The 16,599-nt window shown below is 36.8% G+C and overlaps 1 protein-coding gene across 1 annotated transcript in view; it reads right to left on the reverse strand.

Annotated features, from left to right (window-relative positions):
• The window catches only part of ULK4 (unc-51 like kinase 4), a 730,095-nt gene that overhangs the window by 680,184 nt on the left and 33,312 nt on the right, over window positions 1–16,599 (reverse strand). The window contains exons 8-11 of the mRNA XM_074195881.1: window positions 15,351–15,426; window positions 12,296–12,391; window positions 3,748–3,863; window positions 3,518–3,590 (exon numbers count right to left, since the gene is read on the reverse strand). Of these exons, the coding sequence (XP_074051982.1) occupies window positions 3,518–3,590; window positions 3,748–3,863; window positions 12,296–12,391; window positions 15,351–15,426 (361 nt within the window). The remainder of the gene's footprint in view (window positions 1–3,517; window positions 3,591–3,747; window positions 3,864–12,295; window positions 12,392–15,350; window positions 15,427–16,599) is intronic.

Consider the following 16,599-nt stretch of genomic DNA (forward strand, 5'->3'; position numbering starts at 1 on the left):
GGAAAGCAGGACAAAGACGTTTTTTCTGTTGTGGTGAGGGGAGAAAGGAAGGGAGTGGCAGTAGCCAGAGTCTCTCCCTCTTTTCCCCCTTCCAATTCTGTCTGTGGCTTGGCCTGTACTTCAGGGAGAGAGGGGAAAATAAGGAATGAGGCCAGGTAGGAGAGGGAAGCATGGAATTCAGTCAAGGGGGAAAGGACACATTCCATTTTACACGGGCTGCTACAAAATGAGAAGAATCTATGGAAAGAACCCTACAATGTCAGAGATGGAAGGAACAAATGAGGAATCCCAGACCTGGGGGAGTGGGAAGAGGACAGGACTTGGAACAGACAACTTTGGAGTTTGGAGAATATCCCTAGGAGAGATAATGCCAAAGCTAGAGATGGGGGGGGAGGAAGGGTTGAAGTTGGGAGGGACCTGAAAATGGGGAGATCAGAGCTGGGAAGGGTCAAAGGCAGGAAGAACCTTAGAACATGAAATATCTGAGGTCTTAAAATATAGAAATCTCCAAGCCGAGAGGGACCTTGGACCAGAGAAGGCTAAAAAAAGTAAATTCTAGAGTTAGGAGGGACCCCAAAGTCATCCAGTCAACCTCCTCATTTTCTAGATGAGAACACTGAGGCTCACAATTTGTGCCAAGCTTCACAGAATGTTCAGGATAGAGTCAGTCTTCAAAGTCAATCCTGTTGGCTCCCAGCCCAATAGGCTAAATTGCCTTCCCAAATGTCTCAGGGTAAGAGCTGTCAGGGAAAGCCCCTGGAGACCAGGTCACAGACCTAAGGGAAAGCAGGTCTGGGCCCCTCTGAAACCATACCCTCTTCACTCTCACTGTCCACCTGCTTGACCTCTCGGCTTGGGTCAAACCAATCCTTCTACCTTGGGAGGTTCAATGAGCAGTATAAGTGATTTTTATTCCCCTGACTAGTCCAGGGGACCTCAGATTCTTGCTTCCCTTCCTGATTTCTCCATCTGTTCATTTAGGGAAAGGGGAGAAAGGAAACACAAACACAATTTCTAATCTAATCAGCCCTCCTCTGCCTAATTGCCATACTCCTGGATGTCCTGGAGAGAAGGCAAGGGGAGCAGATATCAAAATAATGACCCCTTTCTAAGCTAGGTCCTACCCAGAGGAAGACACAATGAACAGGATTGGGAATAAAGAGACTTCAGAATGATGCAGAGATTTATGCATGTAGAAAAACTAGAATCAGAAATAAATTCTGTATTCTTTTGATGCTGTTAAAATTTGAGAATCATGTTAAGGATGTGGAAGGATCTTTGTTTTTGAGATTTAAAATGGACACCTATTATTTCATTATTTAATGTAAAATTTGTATCCTGTCTCATCATTTCCAACCCCCAGACTTCAACTTTCTATCTGGTTTCCTTCACATGAGGAGGGTGGGGGAGGGATTTCTTCTTTTGCCCTGAATGGCCAGATAAGGAACAAGGCTATCAAATCTGGGCTGAACCTCTGATTGGGCCAGTTCTCTCTGACCCAGTCAGTTCTCTCTAGCCTTTTGATATTCACCCTGTCCTAAAAGTGCTCATTGACCCTTCCAGAGGAAAAGTTTTTTACCAGTTTACTTTGCTTATATTTTATATCAAAAATCTTGAGCAGTTTTAAAATCTCAGAGAATACATGAATTTCTTTCAGTGATCCTTGATTTCTTGGCTACCACAAATTCTATCTTTAATTGATAACCCCAAAAATCCCAGTGGCAACAAGACGACCCATTCTCCCACAGATATCTCCTTCATGCTCACTGTCATACTGTATAAAAATGTAAGTCACTGTCTTATCTCCCTCATTTATTTGCAACCTCTCAAGGGTCAGAGCTATCTTCTTGATTATTCGTCTTCTTGCCTCACACTGTCTGAAACTCCACAATTAGATTGACTCTTTTGGGTTAAGCATCTTCCTCCTTGGAAGGAGATGAAAGAGTTTGAGAATCAGAGTCAAGAAACCCGGATTCAAATTCCAAAGCTGTACATGGGATTTTTTTAAATTTAATTTTTAATTTTATTTATTTAAGGCAATGAGGTTAAGAGTGACTTGCCCAAGTGACTTGCCCAAAGTTACACAGCAAGACCAATTATTAAGTGTCTGTGGCCAGATTTGAACTCAGGTCCTCCTGACTCCAGGGCTGGTGCTGTATCCACTGTGCCATCAAGCTGTCCCTGCATATGGAATTTTTTTATCAGATCCTGGCCATGTAATGGAAGTTGATTCTGACTCTACCCTTGTGTCTGTGGGATCCTGAGTAAATCACTCCAAATTCTAGCGTCCACCCAGCTGTCACTATCTCTTATTTAACTAAGAGACAGAGAAGACAGTTGGGTATAGAAATCTATCTACCTAGAAGAAAATAGGAGAGGAAAGGGATGGAAGAAGAGGGATGGGGGGTGAGGGGGGATGTAGGTGATAGAAGATAGGGAAGAGGGTAGTCAGATACACTTTTGAAGAGGATGGTGGTGAAAAAAGAGAGAGAACAGAATAAATGGGGGTGGGGGAATAGGATGGAGAGAAATACAGCTAGCAATAGCAACTGTGGGGAAAAAAATATTAAAGCAAATTTCTCTGATGGACTTGTGATAGAGAATGCCATCCATCCCAGGGAGAGAGCTGATGATGTCTGAATATAGACTGAAGCACATTTTTTCCCCTCACTTTGTTTTTCTTGAAATTTCTCTTTCTTTATGTGTGTATGTGTGTGTGTGTGGGGGGGGGTATTGTTTACTTTGGCAACATGACTTATTATAGTTATGTGTTTCATGGCTGCAGATTTTTAACCTATGCCAAGTGGCTTGCTTTCTCAGGGGGGAGAGAGTGGGAAGAAGGAAGAGAATTGGAGCTCGGGGTTTTGGAAGTAAGATGTCAAAACTTGCTTTTGCATGTAGCCGGAATAAAAAAAATAAATAAATAATTTTTAAATGGGGGGGGGCCATTATAAGGCAGAGATTCAGCACCAGATAGTACTGGGCTTAGAGCCAAGAGATTTGAGTTCCAGTTCAGTTTCTGATACTAACTGTATGACTATGTTCATGTCGTCTTTATTTCCACTTCTGTAAAATGGGGATCACAGCAATTACTATACTAATTAATTCTGAAGAAAATTGTCCAGAAAGAGCTTGATGAACTTGAATGTATTGGAGGATATAATGCTTGTGATGAACTAACAGACTCCAAGAGCAGAAAAGAGAGGGAGATGGAAAAATGAGAGGCAAAGGAGAGAGAGTCAGAGATTAGCTAAGGGAGATCAGAGGCAGCCTTCCTAATGAATGCCCTTTCAATGCTGGAAGAATTCTCCTAGCCTCCCCACCAAAACTTGTCTCTAGACAAACTTCACAATAAACCAAAAAAAGAATATGTTTCAATTAGTGTTTATTTATAATTTTGAATATAAAACTAGAAGCAAGGAATTAAATTCCTGTATAAGCTTTCAAACAGTTTTTTATAATAAGAACTGTATGGAGTATTGTATTAAATTCTTTTCTGCTTTTTCATTTTACATACCTGAGCAGAAATATAGATTCATTCAACTGACCACTTCCAAGAGCACTCTTGGGCCGCAAGTCAGCTGGGTTTTCTGTGACAAGAAAGCAACCTGTTATTAACACCAATAAAGGAACAACAACAAATCATGAATAAAGTCTAAGGCTGTGATATAAAGGCTGCCCTACCTTGCAAATGAGGCATAATTAGCCGTGGCAATCTTAGAGGCTTTTATGGACATAAAATCTTACCTAGTTTAAAAGGCTTGTTAAATTGTTGACTGATGTTCAGCCCTGTTGTCTGTACATTCTCTTTGGCTTTCAATACTTTGTCACATTCTTCAGGTAAGGAATATTCCATAATTTTTCTGCTTGTCAATAAAAGAAACCAGTTTATAATAATCCATGATAAAACTATTTTTAAAATGTCTATAGAAAGTTTGGGAAAGGGCATAACTAGCTGCAAAAAAACCATGAGCAAATCCCATCCTTTCTCTGACCCTCAGTTTCTTTATCTGTACAATGAAAGTTTTGATCCTGAACCAACCAAAGAATCCCTAAGGAATCCCTAACATTTCTATGATGCTATATGATTAAACTCAATATCTCAGTATGGTAAGAATTTAGAAAGGGAAAATTTTGTTAAAAATTGTAAATGACTAAAAGAAAGTATTTTCATTGAAAAAAGTTATCATGAGTATATGTGTTGCTTTGTTGTTTATTTTTTGCTTTTGAAGAGGACCAAGGACATCACAGGGTGACATCCTGACTTGCACATGAACTGTATCTAAGTGACACAGAGCTGCTCAAAGTCATCAACCTCATTCTTTCTTTCAGAGACATATGTGTATATATACAGACATGGTGCTTGAATATAGAGATATTGAGACATAGGTATCTATGTATATGTATATACAACACACACATATAAAACACACACACAGAGGTTCAGAGAATTAAGGAGGGAGTGTTTACATATATGCATATAGGTACACACATAGAGACTGACTCTCTCTCTCTCTTTCTTTCTCTCATTTTCTCTTTTTCTTTCTCTCTGAACAACATCAGTCATGTGGCACCAGTGGTAAGCTCTAAATTTCTCTTTAAGAAATCACATATAATATGATCATTAGAAAATGCTTACAAGGCACTCAAAGGTCAAAGGATCATGGATCAAGCTCTAGAAGGAGCCTCTAGTCTAATCTCTCATTTTTATCTACTAGGAAACAGAGGCCCAGAGAAGTTAAATGATTTGCCCATAGTTCACACAGCAAAATAAATCAGTGATTCCTCTTGACTTTTTATTTTTCAAAATCAAGTCTCAATAATAAGGAATACAAAATTACTTAAATTCACAATGGGATAAAAGTAAGGTTAAAATGGCTCCTAATATTCAGTACAATGTTCTAATCACATTAAAAAAATATCAAATCAATTAAATTTGGAATACTTCTAACGTAAAAAAGTAAAAAAAATCTCACTGACAACTCTTGTCAGAATATTCTTAAACATAAGAGATCTTGATCTACAATTACATCAGAGAAATTCTTCCACAACTTCTGTATACAAAAACCAAAATCCCAATTATACTAACAGCTCAAAACCTAAGGAAAAGTTAATTCTCACAAATACCCTATTCTAAAATACTGTATGAAGAAACCAAACATAACCTAAAAGGAGTGCCCCCTAAGTTGCTTTTCCCTTTATTCTTTTTTAAATGTCATTTATTTTTTCAATTACATGTAAAGCTAGTTTTTGCAATATTCATCCTTTTGCAAACTTTTGGGTTCCACATTTTTCTACCAAACTCCTCCTCCCTGGGACAGCCAGTAATCTGATATAGGCTATATATTATATGTGTACAGTCATGTTTAACATATTTACATATTGTCAAGTTCTGAAAGAAGAATCAGAATGAAAGAGAAAAGAAACACAAAAAGAAAAATAAAAACACTAAGTTTTAAAAATTGAAAACAGCATGCCTTGGTCTGCAGGCAGACTCCAAATGTGAATGGCATTTTTCATCACAACTGTCTTAGAATTGTCTCTGATGGCTTAACTGCTGAGAGGAACTATTTTCATCATAGTTGATCATCACACTATGTTGCTGTTAATGTGTTCATTGTTCTCCTGGTTCTGCTTACTTTACTCAGCATCAATTCATGCAAGTCTTTCCAGGTTTTTCTGAAGTCTGGCTGCTCATGTTTCTTACAGAATAATAATATTCACCATATTCTTTTATCACAATTTATTCAGCCAATCCTCAAGTGATGGGGATTGTTTCAATTTCAAATTGTTTTCCACCACAAAAAGAGCTGCTATAAATATTTTTGACCATCTGGATCCTTTTCCCTTTTTTATGATCTCTTTAGCAAATAGATTTAGTAGGGGGATTATTGGATTAAAGGGTATGCACAGTTTTTTATTGTTCTTTGAGCATAGTTTCAAATTGCTCTCCAGAATAGTTGGATCAGTTCACAACTCCAACAGTGTATTAGCATCCCATTTTCTTATGTCCCCTCCAACAAAAAAGGAAAATGATCAATCTCATAAATGTGAGGTGGTACCTCAGAGATGTTTTAGTTTACATTTCTCTGAACAATAATGATTTAGAACATTTTTTCATATGATTGTAGATGGCTTTAATTTCTTCATCTGAAAATTGCCTGTTCATATCCTTTGATCATACAGCAATTGGAGAGTTTTTCATTTTGATCCTTTCTAATGGAGAAGTAATATCACCATTAACATTTTGGTATATATGAATGAGTTCTTTCTATCTTTGACATCCTTGGAGTATATGTCTAACTTACTGAAATCTCCAAGTTAAAGAATGTGGCTGTTTGAATCACTTTCTCAGGCAAATTCCAAATTAATTTTTTTTAATTAGATAGAGTTAGGTGGTGTAGTGAATAGAGCACTGGCCCTAGAGACCAACCCTGAACCTGAATTCAAATGTGACCTCAGACACTTAATAAATGCCTAGCTGTGTGACCTTGGGCAAGTCACTTAACCCTCACTGCCTTAAATAATTAATTTTTTTAAAAAGATAATTGTGTAGTTGAGGCTGCCATGATATTGCCCATGGCCTTTATGCATTGTCTTACCTATTTTAGTAGAGAAAAAAAGGGAATTATACCAAAAGTCAATAAAACTGTGCATACTTCTTGATCCACTTATTAAAAGAAGTGCTCAAAGGTAATCCTGTTCATCCTTCTCATGTTCAACTAAGGATGGATATCGTTTTCTGTACAAAGAAATGCACATACTAATGGACCAATTCTACAGGTTTTCTATCCAACTTAATACTATTGTCTGAACACTAGGCATTTTGTCCACTTATTTTTTCCAATGTGGAGAGCTCAGTTAAACTCTTTTTAGTAAAGAAAGTCAACAAAATATATAACTGGAAAAATGGTCTGACAAGCATATGACAAGAGGGACAAATAATCAATGATTATGTATATCCAACAAGAGAATTAGTGGAAGGCCTGTAACATATTGGGTAGATGCTCTGTGAAGGATTTATGAGAAGATCTGGACAAGAGACACATAGAATGAAATGGCATATTATCCATGCAATTCTGTAAACTCAAAATGGATACAAGAGGGAGTAGCTAGGTGGTGCAGAAGACAGAGCACTGGCCTGCAGTCAGGAGTAACTGAGTTCAAATCCAGCCTCAGACATTTAATAATTACCTAGTTGTGTGGCCTTGGGCAAGCCACTTAACCCCGCTGCCCTTGCAAAAACTTAAAAAAGATGGATACAAGACCTTAATATTAAAGGTCATATGAATAAAAAAATTAGAAGAAAATAAAAAATTAGAAGAGAACCAGGTACTAGATCATATACTATGATTAAAGCTATGACTAGTGGATCAATTCTTAATCGAAGGAAGGTTAAAGTTAGTCACAAAAGTAAATGTTTCATTTTGATTAAACAAAACAGAAAACTTTTACCCAGATAAAGTCTCACACAACTGGGATAAGAAGAAAAACTGTCAAGTGAAGGGAAAAAGAAAACCTCTTCATCAAATATCTATAAAAGAGTCTAATAGGCAAAATTAAGAGAACTTATAGAAATGTGCCACCAAGAGCCATCATGAAAAAAAAATTCTCAAATAAAAAAAAACGAGCTACAAACTATTAAGAACAACATGAAAGAATATTCCAAATAGCTATAAGACAAACACAAATCAAAATAACTCCACGGTTTTATCTCATACCAACAAATTGACAAAGATGACAAAAGATGGAAATCACTGATATTGGAGGGGCTATGGTAAAAAGGCAGGTTTTTGATAATGAAGCTGTGAATAGTTCAACCATTCTGGAAATTAATTTGGGATTTGCCTGAGAAAGGTGATTCAAATAGCCACATTCTTTAACTTGGAGATTTCAGTAAGTTAGACATATGCTTCAAGGATGTCAAAGATGGAAAGAACTTATTCATATATACCAAAATGTTAATAGTGATATTACTTCTCCATTAGAAAGGATCAAAATGAAAAACATAAGGAAATACTACTGGATGACTTACAAAGTGAAAAGAAAAACAATCTATCCAATGAATAAAAAAATTTAAACCAAAAATCATGTAATTATAATAACAAGTTTGGTCTTGAAGAAGAAAGAAGAGAAAACAACCATTTCATTGAAGAAATGAATTACAGATGTGTGAAACAGTATATTGTTTAGAACGTATTTTATAGAGACATCAGTACAGATAAAGTATGGGTGAAGATATTCTTCCAATGATGCAGAATACAATCCTTTTTCCCCCCTCTCTTTTGTTTAAACTTAATTAAAATCTCTTGTTTTTTATATTCACCTTTAATATCTCCTTCATTTTCCAATATTTCTCTCTCTTTCCCCACCCAAAGTGTCATCATCTCCTATAACGGGGGGGGGGGGGGGGGGGGGGGGGGGAGGACAAGAAAATCAGCTTAACACACCCTAATACATCAAATGAGTCTGATGATAGATGAGAAGATGGATGGAATGACAGACAGAAAGACAGATAAAACAGATGACAGATCTATAAGAAAATTCTGCAAAAGAGGCAACTTTTCAGCCATGTTCAGTGTCAGGGACATTGAGAAACTAAAAATGTTTATTTAGAATCACACAACCAGAATGAATCAGCTATGGGACTCCAATCCAGCTTCTCCATACAAACATATTTTATTGAATTTCATTAGATACATCCAATCCATGGCACAAAGCCCACTCCTATATATTAACTTGGTGGGGGGGGCAGAAATCCCAATCTCGGTCAGAGATGTCGTCTTCATGGTCATATCCTCTCTTCCTGTGACCTCCTCTGACAAAAACATCCTTTATCCCCTAAAGTATTAGTTTCTAGCTCAGGACTTCTGGGTTCCTTCAAGCATTATCACTTGTCTCCTCTTGAATTATTTATTTGTAATCCCCACAGTACATTGCACATTCCCTAAGTTTTTGATTAAGAAGACAAAAATGGTAATTAGGTCTCTCTGAAGCATGAATTTTAGTAGCAGAAAGCCAAATCACAAATGTAAATGCCTTCTAAGTAGAGAGTATAGATAGGAAAATCCACGTGAACACTCCGATAGTTCTGTGAACTCATTATTTCACATGTTCCCTCTTCCAAGACTGGACCCCCAGGTGTGGTTCATCATCATGGATTTCTATCAATTCTCCAATGCACTAGAGGCCTTTCCTTTGATACAGTTTCCTGTGCATCTTCCTCTTGTTCCCCTCAGTGCTGGATTCTTTCTCAATTCAGATGAAGCCCCATGACTTCTTCTGGGGGTGTCAGCTGCCACCTGGTTTCCCCCCTTATCCTGACTCTTTGCCACAGCCTTTGGATCTCTATGGTTGCTCTCTCCTCCTTCAATCTCCCTCTGCAAACTATGGGGGTCCCCTTCTTAACAGAAGCATCTTCTCTCTCAAGTCTGTGGTCCAGGAGCTTCTCCTCTGCCATAGGAGGAAGAGCCCTACCCAACTTCTTCTGGTCCATCCTCAGGTTCCCATTGTCTAAGGGAAATTAAAGCATTACTGAAGGAAAGAGATTTTTTAATAGCTCCAGATTCCAATTAACTTTGCCATCAGTTAATTTCTTTCTTTGTAAGTGGGAAGTAAAAAATCTAGCATAACTCCTTCTCTCTATTTAGTTAAAAAATAAAAATAGTAGAAGAAAACCTGTAAGCTAATAAAATAATTTTAAGATATTAAGAACTTAAATCTCAGGCAAACTACTCCCTACATACGTTAGTTTTGTTTTCTCTGTTGATTATTTACCTATCTTATTATTGACTAGAATTCTACTAAACTCATCAAAAATCTTAAACCAGACAACCTCTTAGAAGGTGAGACATATATGATCCCTATGGCATATTATTTAACCACCATGGAATAGAAAACATTTGAAACATTTTATAAACTTTTAAAATGTATATAAACACCAGCTATGTTAACGAATTAGCTATTTTGAACAAATGCAGGTATTAAATTAAAAATCTAAGTTTATTGAACCAATAATTTGGTTACGTTCCCACTGATGCTGTTGGACAAGATACTATCTGTGGCAACTAATGGTGAAATAAATATGCAGAGGGCAGCTAGGTGGTGCAGTAGATAGAGCACCGGCCCTGGAGTTAGGCATACCTGAGTTCAAATCCGGCCTCAGACACTTAATAATGACCCAGCTGTGTGACCTTGGGCAAGTCACTTAACCCCATTGCCTTGCAAAAAAAAAATTAATATACAGGACTGTTTTCTCCTTTCTCTTAAAAATTCCCATGGCAGTTAAGTTACTCGGGTTTTGTTTTTTTTTTTAATTAAGTGTCTGAGCCCGGATTTCAACTCAGGTACTCCTGACTCCAGGGCCGGTGCTCTATCCACTGCACCACCTAGCTGCCCCCAGTTAAGTTACTGTTACAAAACAATCCTCACACGGAGAAAGTTATTTTCTTTAGAACAAACACCCGTTAGCTGGCAGGTCAGTTACCAATATATGACATATCTGAAGTAGGCATAAAGGAAGAACTGAGGGAGCAAGCATTTACTAAGTGCTAACGATGGGCCAGGTACTTACCAAGCACTGTTGATAAAAAAAAAAAAAACAATTTTATGAAAATAAAACCTGCTCCAAGAGCTCACCTTCTAATGGCAGAGCCCAGACCCAGGCAACAAGGGCAGCCAGACTGGAGGATGGAGAGAAGAGAGAGAGAGAGAGAGAGGAGAGAGAGAGAGAGAGAGAGAGAGAGGAGAGAAGAGAGAGAGAGAGAGAGAGAGGCAAGATCCAGTGAGATGAATCACTATCCCCATTTTACAGATGAGGAGATAGAAGCTCACAGGAATAAATGAAGTCATCCAAAGTCACCCCATGACTGGCTATCAAAGCTGAAGGGGAGACCTGGTCTTGGTCTACAAGTCCATTCTACCCTTTTAAAGTTCACAGCTCGGGGACTTTAACATCCTTGGTGAAAAATCGTCTCTCTTTTCTGATGCTTATTTCTCCCTCTCTTGAGACAATCACTTGTATGTCCAATCTCCAAATGCTAACAAATATGTGTGAGCAGAGTCAAATCCACATAAGGGATTTTCTCTGTGTGTTTTTTAGCAAGATGTGAACTATCTTTAAACACTGTTTGACATGAGGATGTCATTCACAAGGACTGAGAATGGGCTCGCAGGCAAAGACAAACAACATGGGCACAGAACACAGCTCTCATTTTCAAGTTGATTTCTCAGAGGGTCTTCTCTCTCTCTCAATGAGGGATGGCAGCAACACTGGCTTCTGGCCATACACTGATCACTACTGCAGGCAAAGCCACCCCATTCACTAAGTGAATTACCATCTCTAGATTTCCGGTAAAGCATTTCTTCACCTATTCTAAAGGGAGTCTACAAGGCCTGTGCTACAGGAGCATAACTTGAGTCTCTGTAAAGCAAATAATACTTGGCTCAGATATGAATCTCCATTAGTCACAGCTTGACCAGATAAAAGGGCCCTTATTTGGATATTCACTGACAAGAAAGGAGTAAGATATAGATTATTCCCCCCCTCATTTTACAAATAAGGAAATGATGACAAACAGAGGAGATTATTTGCCAACACAGACATCAGGGTAATGACAGACAGATCCCCAACCCTGGGTTCAGTTTTCACTACACCAAATCTGGTAAAGTGTAAATCCGGATAGACTACAGGTGATCAGATCTTGTGTTTCTTTTGTAACCCCTACAAACATCAGCACATCCCATTGCTGGGCACATGGGAAATACTCAGGAATTCCCTACTGAAGGCAAATTATTCCAATGAATAAGAAAAGAAAACATAAAAAGTCATAGTTAGCCATATCATATGTGTTATGTGTAGATGTGTATATATGTATATAAATGTAGATGAATAATTATGACAACATCTGCATCTGTATACACACAAACATGTCTCATATATATTACACGTGAATATAGACATGTACACATGACACAATAAAGATTTAGATTCTATATCTCCAAAACATACAAGTGCTCCATACACATGCATATGTGTGCTTGCATGTACTGTTTACTCAATATCTGAATCAACAAGTACCAGTATTCACATGCATGTTATACATACATTATAGATATGTGCATATATGTGCAAATTTACATATAAATTCCTTTCCTCTTTGCAAAGGAATATAAATTCATATTACTGTGTTAGGCAAAAATGTCATAGAATAGAGCTCAGTGATGATGCGTGCATTCACAATTACATTTCATGTAAAGAATTACATTTATAAACCCTCTTCAACAATGAACTTACATGAATCTGGCATCTTGGGTGTTTGGAGAATCACTTTCTTTTTTATTGAAAGCTTCCTTCCAAAAAGGATGCTGTAACACATCTACCCAAGTCAATCTGTCAAAAAGAGAAAAAAGACTGAAATTTGTACCAAAGTGGATTGATAATCCCCAGAAGATATCCTTAATACTTGAAAGAGGTTACAAATTACATCCTGTGATTTTACCAGTGTGGGTACTCATGTAGATTGCTACTTTAATGGTGGTTTCCCTAGTTTCTGGAACCATAAAAATGTATCCCCAATGGCCACCCTTCTAGGCATGAGCCTCCAAAACAAGCCATCAATAAAGCAAGAATGAAGACTCCTCTAGCTTGGTGGAATCTCCAAGAACAAGTTCTTACAACAAGTATCTGAGTAGAACTGCAGTGTAGGAAGTTATAAATTATTTCCCCTTAAATATAAATCTAAGATTAAAAAAACTCTTTAAGATACTACCCATGTTAGGGGCGGCTAGGTGGTGTAGTGGATAAAGCACCAGTCCTGGAGTCAGGAGTACCTGGGTTCAAATCCAGTCTCAGACACTTAATAATTACCTAGCTGTGTGGCCTTGAGCAAGCCATTTAACCCCGTTTGCCTTGCAAAAAAAACCTTAAAAAAAAAGATACTACCCATGCTAAATAAACATTAATGAATAGTGAATAAACATTCTGAGAAAATATCCAGGTGTCTCAGCTGGTACAGAAAGGGACAGTTTATGCATTACAGTTCCAGGAATCAAACCAGACCAGAGTTTTAAGATCTCTAGTGACCTATTCCAAGCTCATTGCAGTCTATAGAGAATAATTATAAATTAATGTGAATGATTTTTAAATCAGAAATGCTGTGTGTCCAGGATTGAAGAAAGGATGTATTCAAATATGTAACAGTTTTCAAGGCAGTCACATGAGAAGCCATATGTTTACTCCAAAGAGCTGTCACTATTCAAAATGTTCTGAGATCCCTCTTTTAGGAATCACCTTGAGCATCACATTGTAAGACATCACAGAGAAGGGCTTTCATTTCCTCAGTCACCCCTCTAGTTCTGAATCCAGTTTGATTATTCCCCTTATCCATAAAATGTGGTTCTAAAAACTTATGTTTTCAGATATGCCAGAATAATTAAAGCAACAAGTGGCATAAACTACCAAAAAAAGCTGAGGAATGACTGGGGGGAAAATGGTAATAGATGAAACAGTATATAGCAGAAATTCAAAGAAGCCTGTGAAAACTTGGACAAACTGATGCAGAGTGAACTGAAGAGAACCAAGAGAATACATGCAATGGCTATAATAATCAGATGAAAATATGGAAAGACAAATAAATACTGAATAATTACATGCTCAAACTTGGCTCCCTCCTCTCTGGGAGTTTTGAGGAATTTGAAAGCAGAATGCCATGTAGGCTGTTAGACACTTGCAGTTCTTACCCTAGAGTCTGTGAATTTTTCTTCATTATTATTTTGATATCTGTTCTCATTGTGATTAATTTCCCTGGTAATTCTTTGTATTTTATTCTACGAATTTAAAAACATCATTCAGGGAAAAAATCCAGAGGGCTGTCCCAGGGCCCAGAATACAAAAGTAGTTAAGAACTGATGTAGGAGAAAAACTTTAAGTTGTTAGAAAAGCAATTTGTCTTTTGGAGAAAAATGATGATGAGATTAATATTCTGCTACCTTTTATTAAGAAAAATCCTATTAATTTTATGCTTTTTAGTATTCTTTAAAGAATGTTGGATTAATAAGTTCACCATAGCCTTAAGCTTCATTAATAGAATCCCTCTGACAAAAGAAAATGGGATTTGAATTCTCAAACCATAACTCTACTTACTACTGAAACTGCCTCCATACATAAAAATAAACAGTATTATAATGGGATAAGTCATGCTTTGATGAGAAAAATGACATTCTAATTATTCAGTAAGCGAGTTTGCATATTTATGTATTACAATAGAACAGCTTGATTTTGTGGTACTGATAGCCACTTAAATTATTCCTTTAGGATGAGAACCGAGTCATTTTAAAAGTCCTTCCACATAGATTCAGGAGAGTCAATAGGACAGCTTCAACAACAGTCCAACTCTTCTTTCTACAGTTTTTCTTATAGAAACATTATAACACCATAGAGGCATCATGGAGTTCTATGATGGATTCGGCTATACTTTTGTTCAAATTATGTCCCCACTTACAAAGATTATGCATAAAATCCTAATTTTGGAGCTGGACAGAACATTAAAATAATGAAAATATAATTAATAATTAAGTGGTTCAAACCACTTATCTTCCAGGTGAGATAAGAGGGGTTCAAAGAGGTTCAGTGCACAGGACCTAGAGCCCAGAGCTCCTGACTCCCAGACTAATGACCTTACTATAATTATTTTTGGGACAAAATGAAGCATGTGTAATTCAGGTCCTCCCTTTATCCCTGAGTGCCAACATTATAGCTTACTTATGTCCACTCTAACTCTCCTTTGCATTTAAGGGCACAAGAGTTAGATGTGTCATATCACACACACACACATGAAGAATAGAAACCATATCTTTTTTTTTAAATAACTCAACTTCCTCCCCCATTAAAAAAATATTTACTGAAGTGAAATAAATTAAAATGTTTTTCAGTTAACATTGTATTGCAATACAAAATTAGGTTTTCATATGGATGTTCCCCCCCCAATAGAGATAACAATCCATATGAAGGTTTGAACCCCAACTCAACAATCTAGCATTTATCTGACCTAACCCTGAGAAAGAAAGGGAAATACAGTACCTGAATTCAAGAATTACAACTTATTCATTCCATTGAGGCTTGTCATAAATGTAAAGACAAAATGATTAACTTTAAATTACTCTGGCCAAAAAATACCCCTAAAAAGTAAGAAAATTTACTCTCTTTTCAGAGATAAAAAAGATCTATTTATTAAAAAATAATCTAAAGAAGCTACAGAAAAAAATTCTATATTATAAACAAAGGGGAGAGAAGAGGGGAGGAAAAAGTGTACCCACCAAAAAAATTATGAGCTTAGTAACAAAATATCTACCTTTTTTGAGGTTCTTTCTGAAGTAATCCATCAAGCAAATTAAGAAATTCAGAAGAGGCTTTAGGAAGAGAACCCTCTATAAGAAAAGTAAAATTTCAGAAATCAAAAAATTAAAATACATAAAATATAAAATCTAAGGGATATACAAATCTGTATTTCTAATAGGAAAAATTTAAGTTGTATTTATTAATTTCCATTGATTAAAAGAAGAATGATAAAACATTTTACCCAAGGTCATAAGGCAATACAGTTCCTGGGCTGGGAAGAAAACTCTCAATTGAACTATTTATATTTTCCTTAATGTATTAATCTCTTCATAAATCATGTACCTTACAAACATATAGACCTCTTTGACTACTAAATATTTTTTACTCTTTTGTGTACTTTCTTTGACTTACTTTCTTGTATAATTAGATAAAATTCAACTATTTGGAGTCATTTAGTCTAAATTTCCTTTATTTATAACACATTTAATACTTAAGATGAGTTTAGAACCTTGTCCTTATACATAGTATATCATACGTACACAAACACATATGCATAATACACACATACACACATACATAATAGGCAATCTTCCTTTACTTCATTCTCTCTTTGGGCATAATTAGGCCAAACACTTTTGAGTGTTTCCAAACCTCATTTAGGATGCTCTACAATCTTTCAAGATTTAATGGAATGAGGACAATGTCATATGCAAAGAAGACCATCTCAAGATGACATCCCCATTTATAGAAACACTTCTTCCAATTGGCTTTTTTTAAAAATGTATTAAGGCAATATGGTTAAGTGACTTGCCCAAGGTCACAAAGCTAGGTAATTATTAAGTATCTGAGGCTGGATGTGAACTCAGGTCCTGCTGACTCCAGAGTTGGTGCTCTATCCACTGCACCACCTAGCTGCCCCCCCCAAGTGACTTTTGCATGTGGACATCCTCCCAAAGAGTATCAATCATCTTTGGTAAGCACCCATTTCCCTATTTTACTCCTTGCCTATCAAAACAGAAAATAGGCAAAGGAGATTACACTGCTCAAGACTGGGAAACTGAAGTGTTTTAATGAATACAAGCTGTTCCCAGAACAAAAGTACATCTTTTTTAAAAACAATATTCTTCCAGTATTAAAGTTATGGATCATTCCAACTGCAACATGGAGGTGCCTGGGGGCTAGAGAAGGCTACACCTTCTAAATGATTAATAACTACATTAGAAATGTGGCAGAAGAGCTGGATTCAAAGATGAGTGATTTGG

This window comes from Macrotis lagotis, chromosome 7 (assembly GCF_037893015.1).
Source record: "Macrotis lagotis isolate mMagLag1 chromosome 7, bilby.v1.9.chrom.fasta, whole genome shotgun sequence".
Taxonomy (NCBI): Eukaryota; Metazoa; Chordata; class Mammalia; order Peramelemorphia; family Peramelidae; genus Macrotis; species Macrotis lagotis.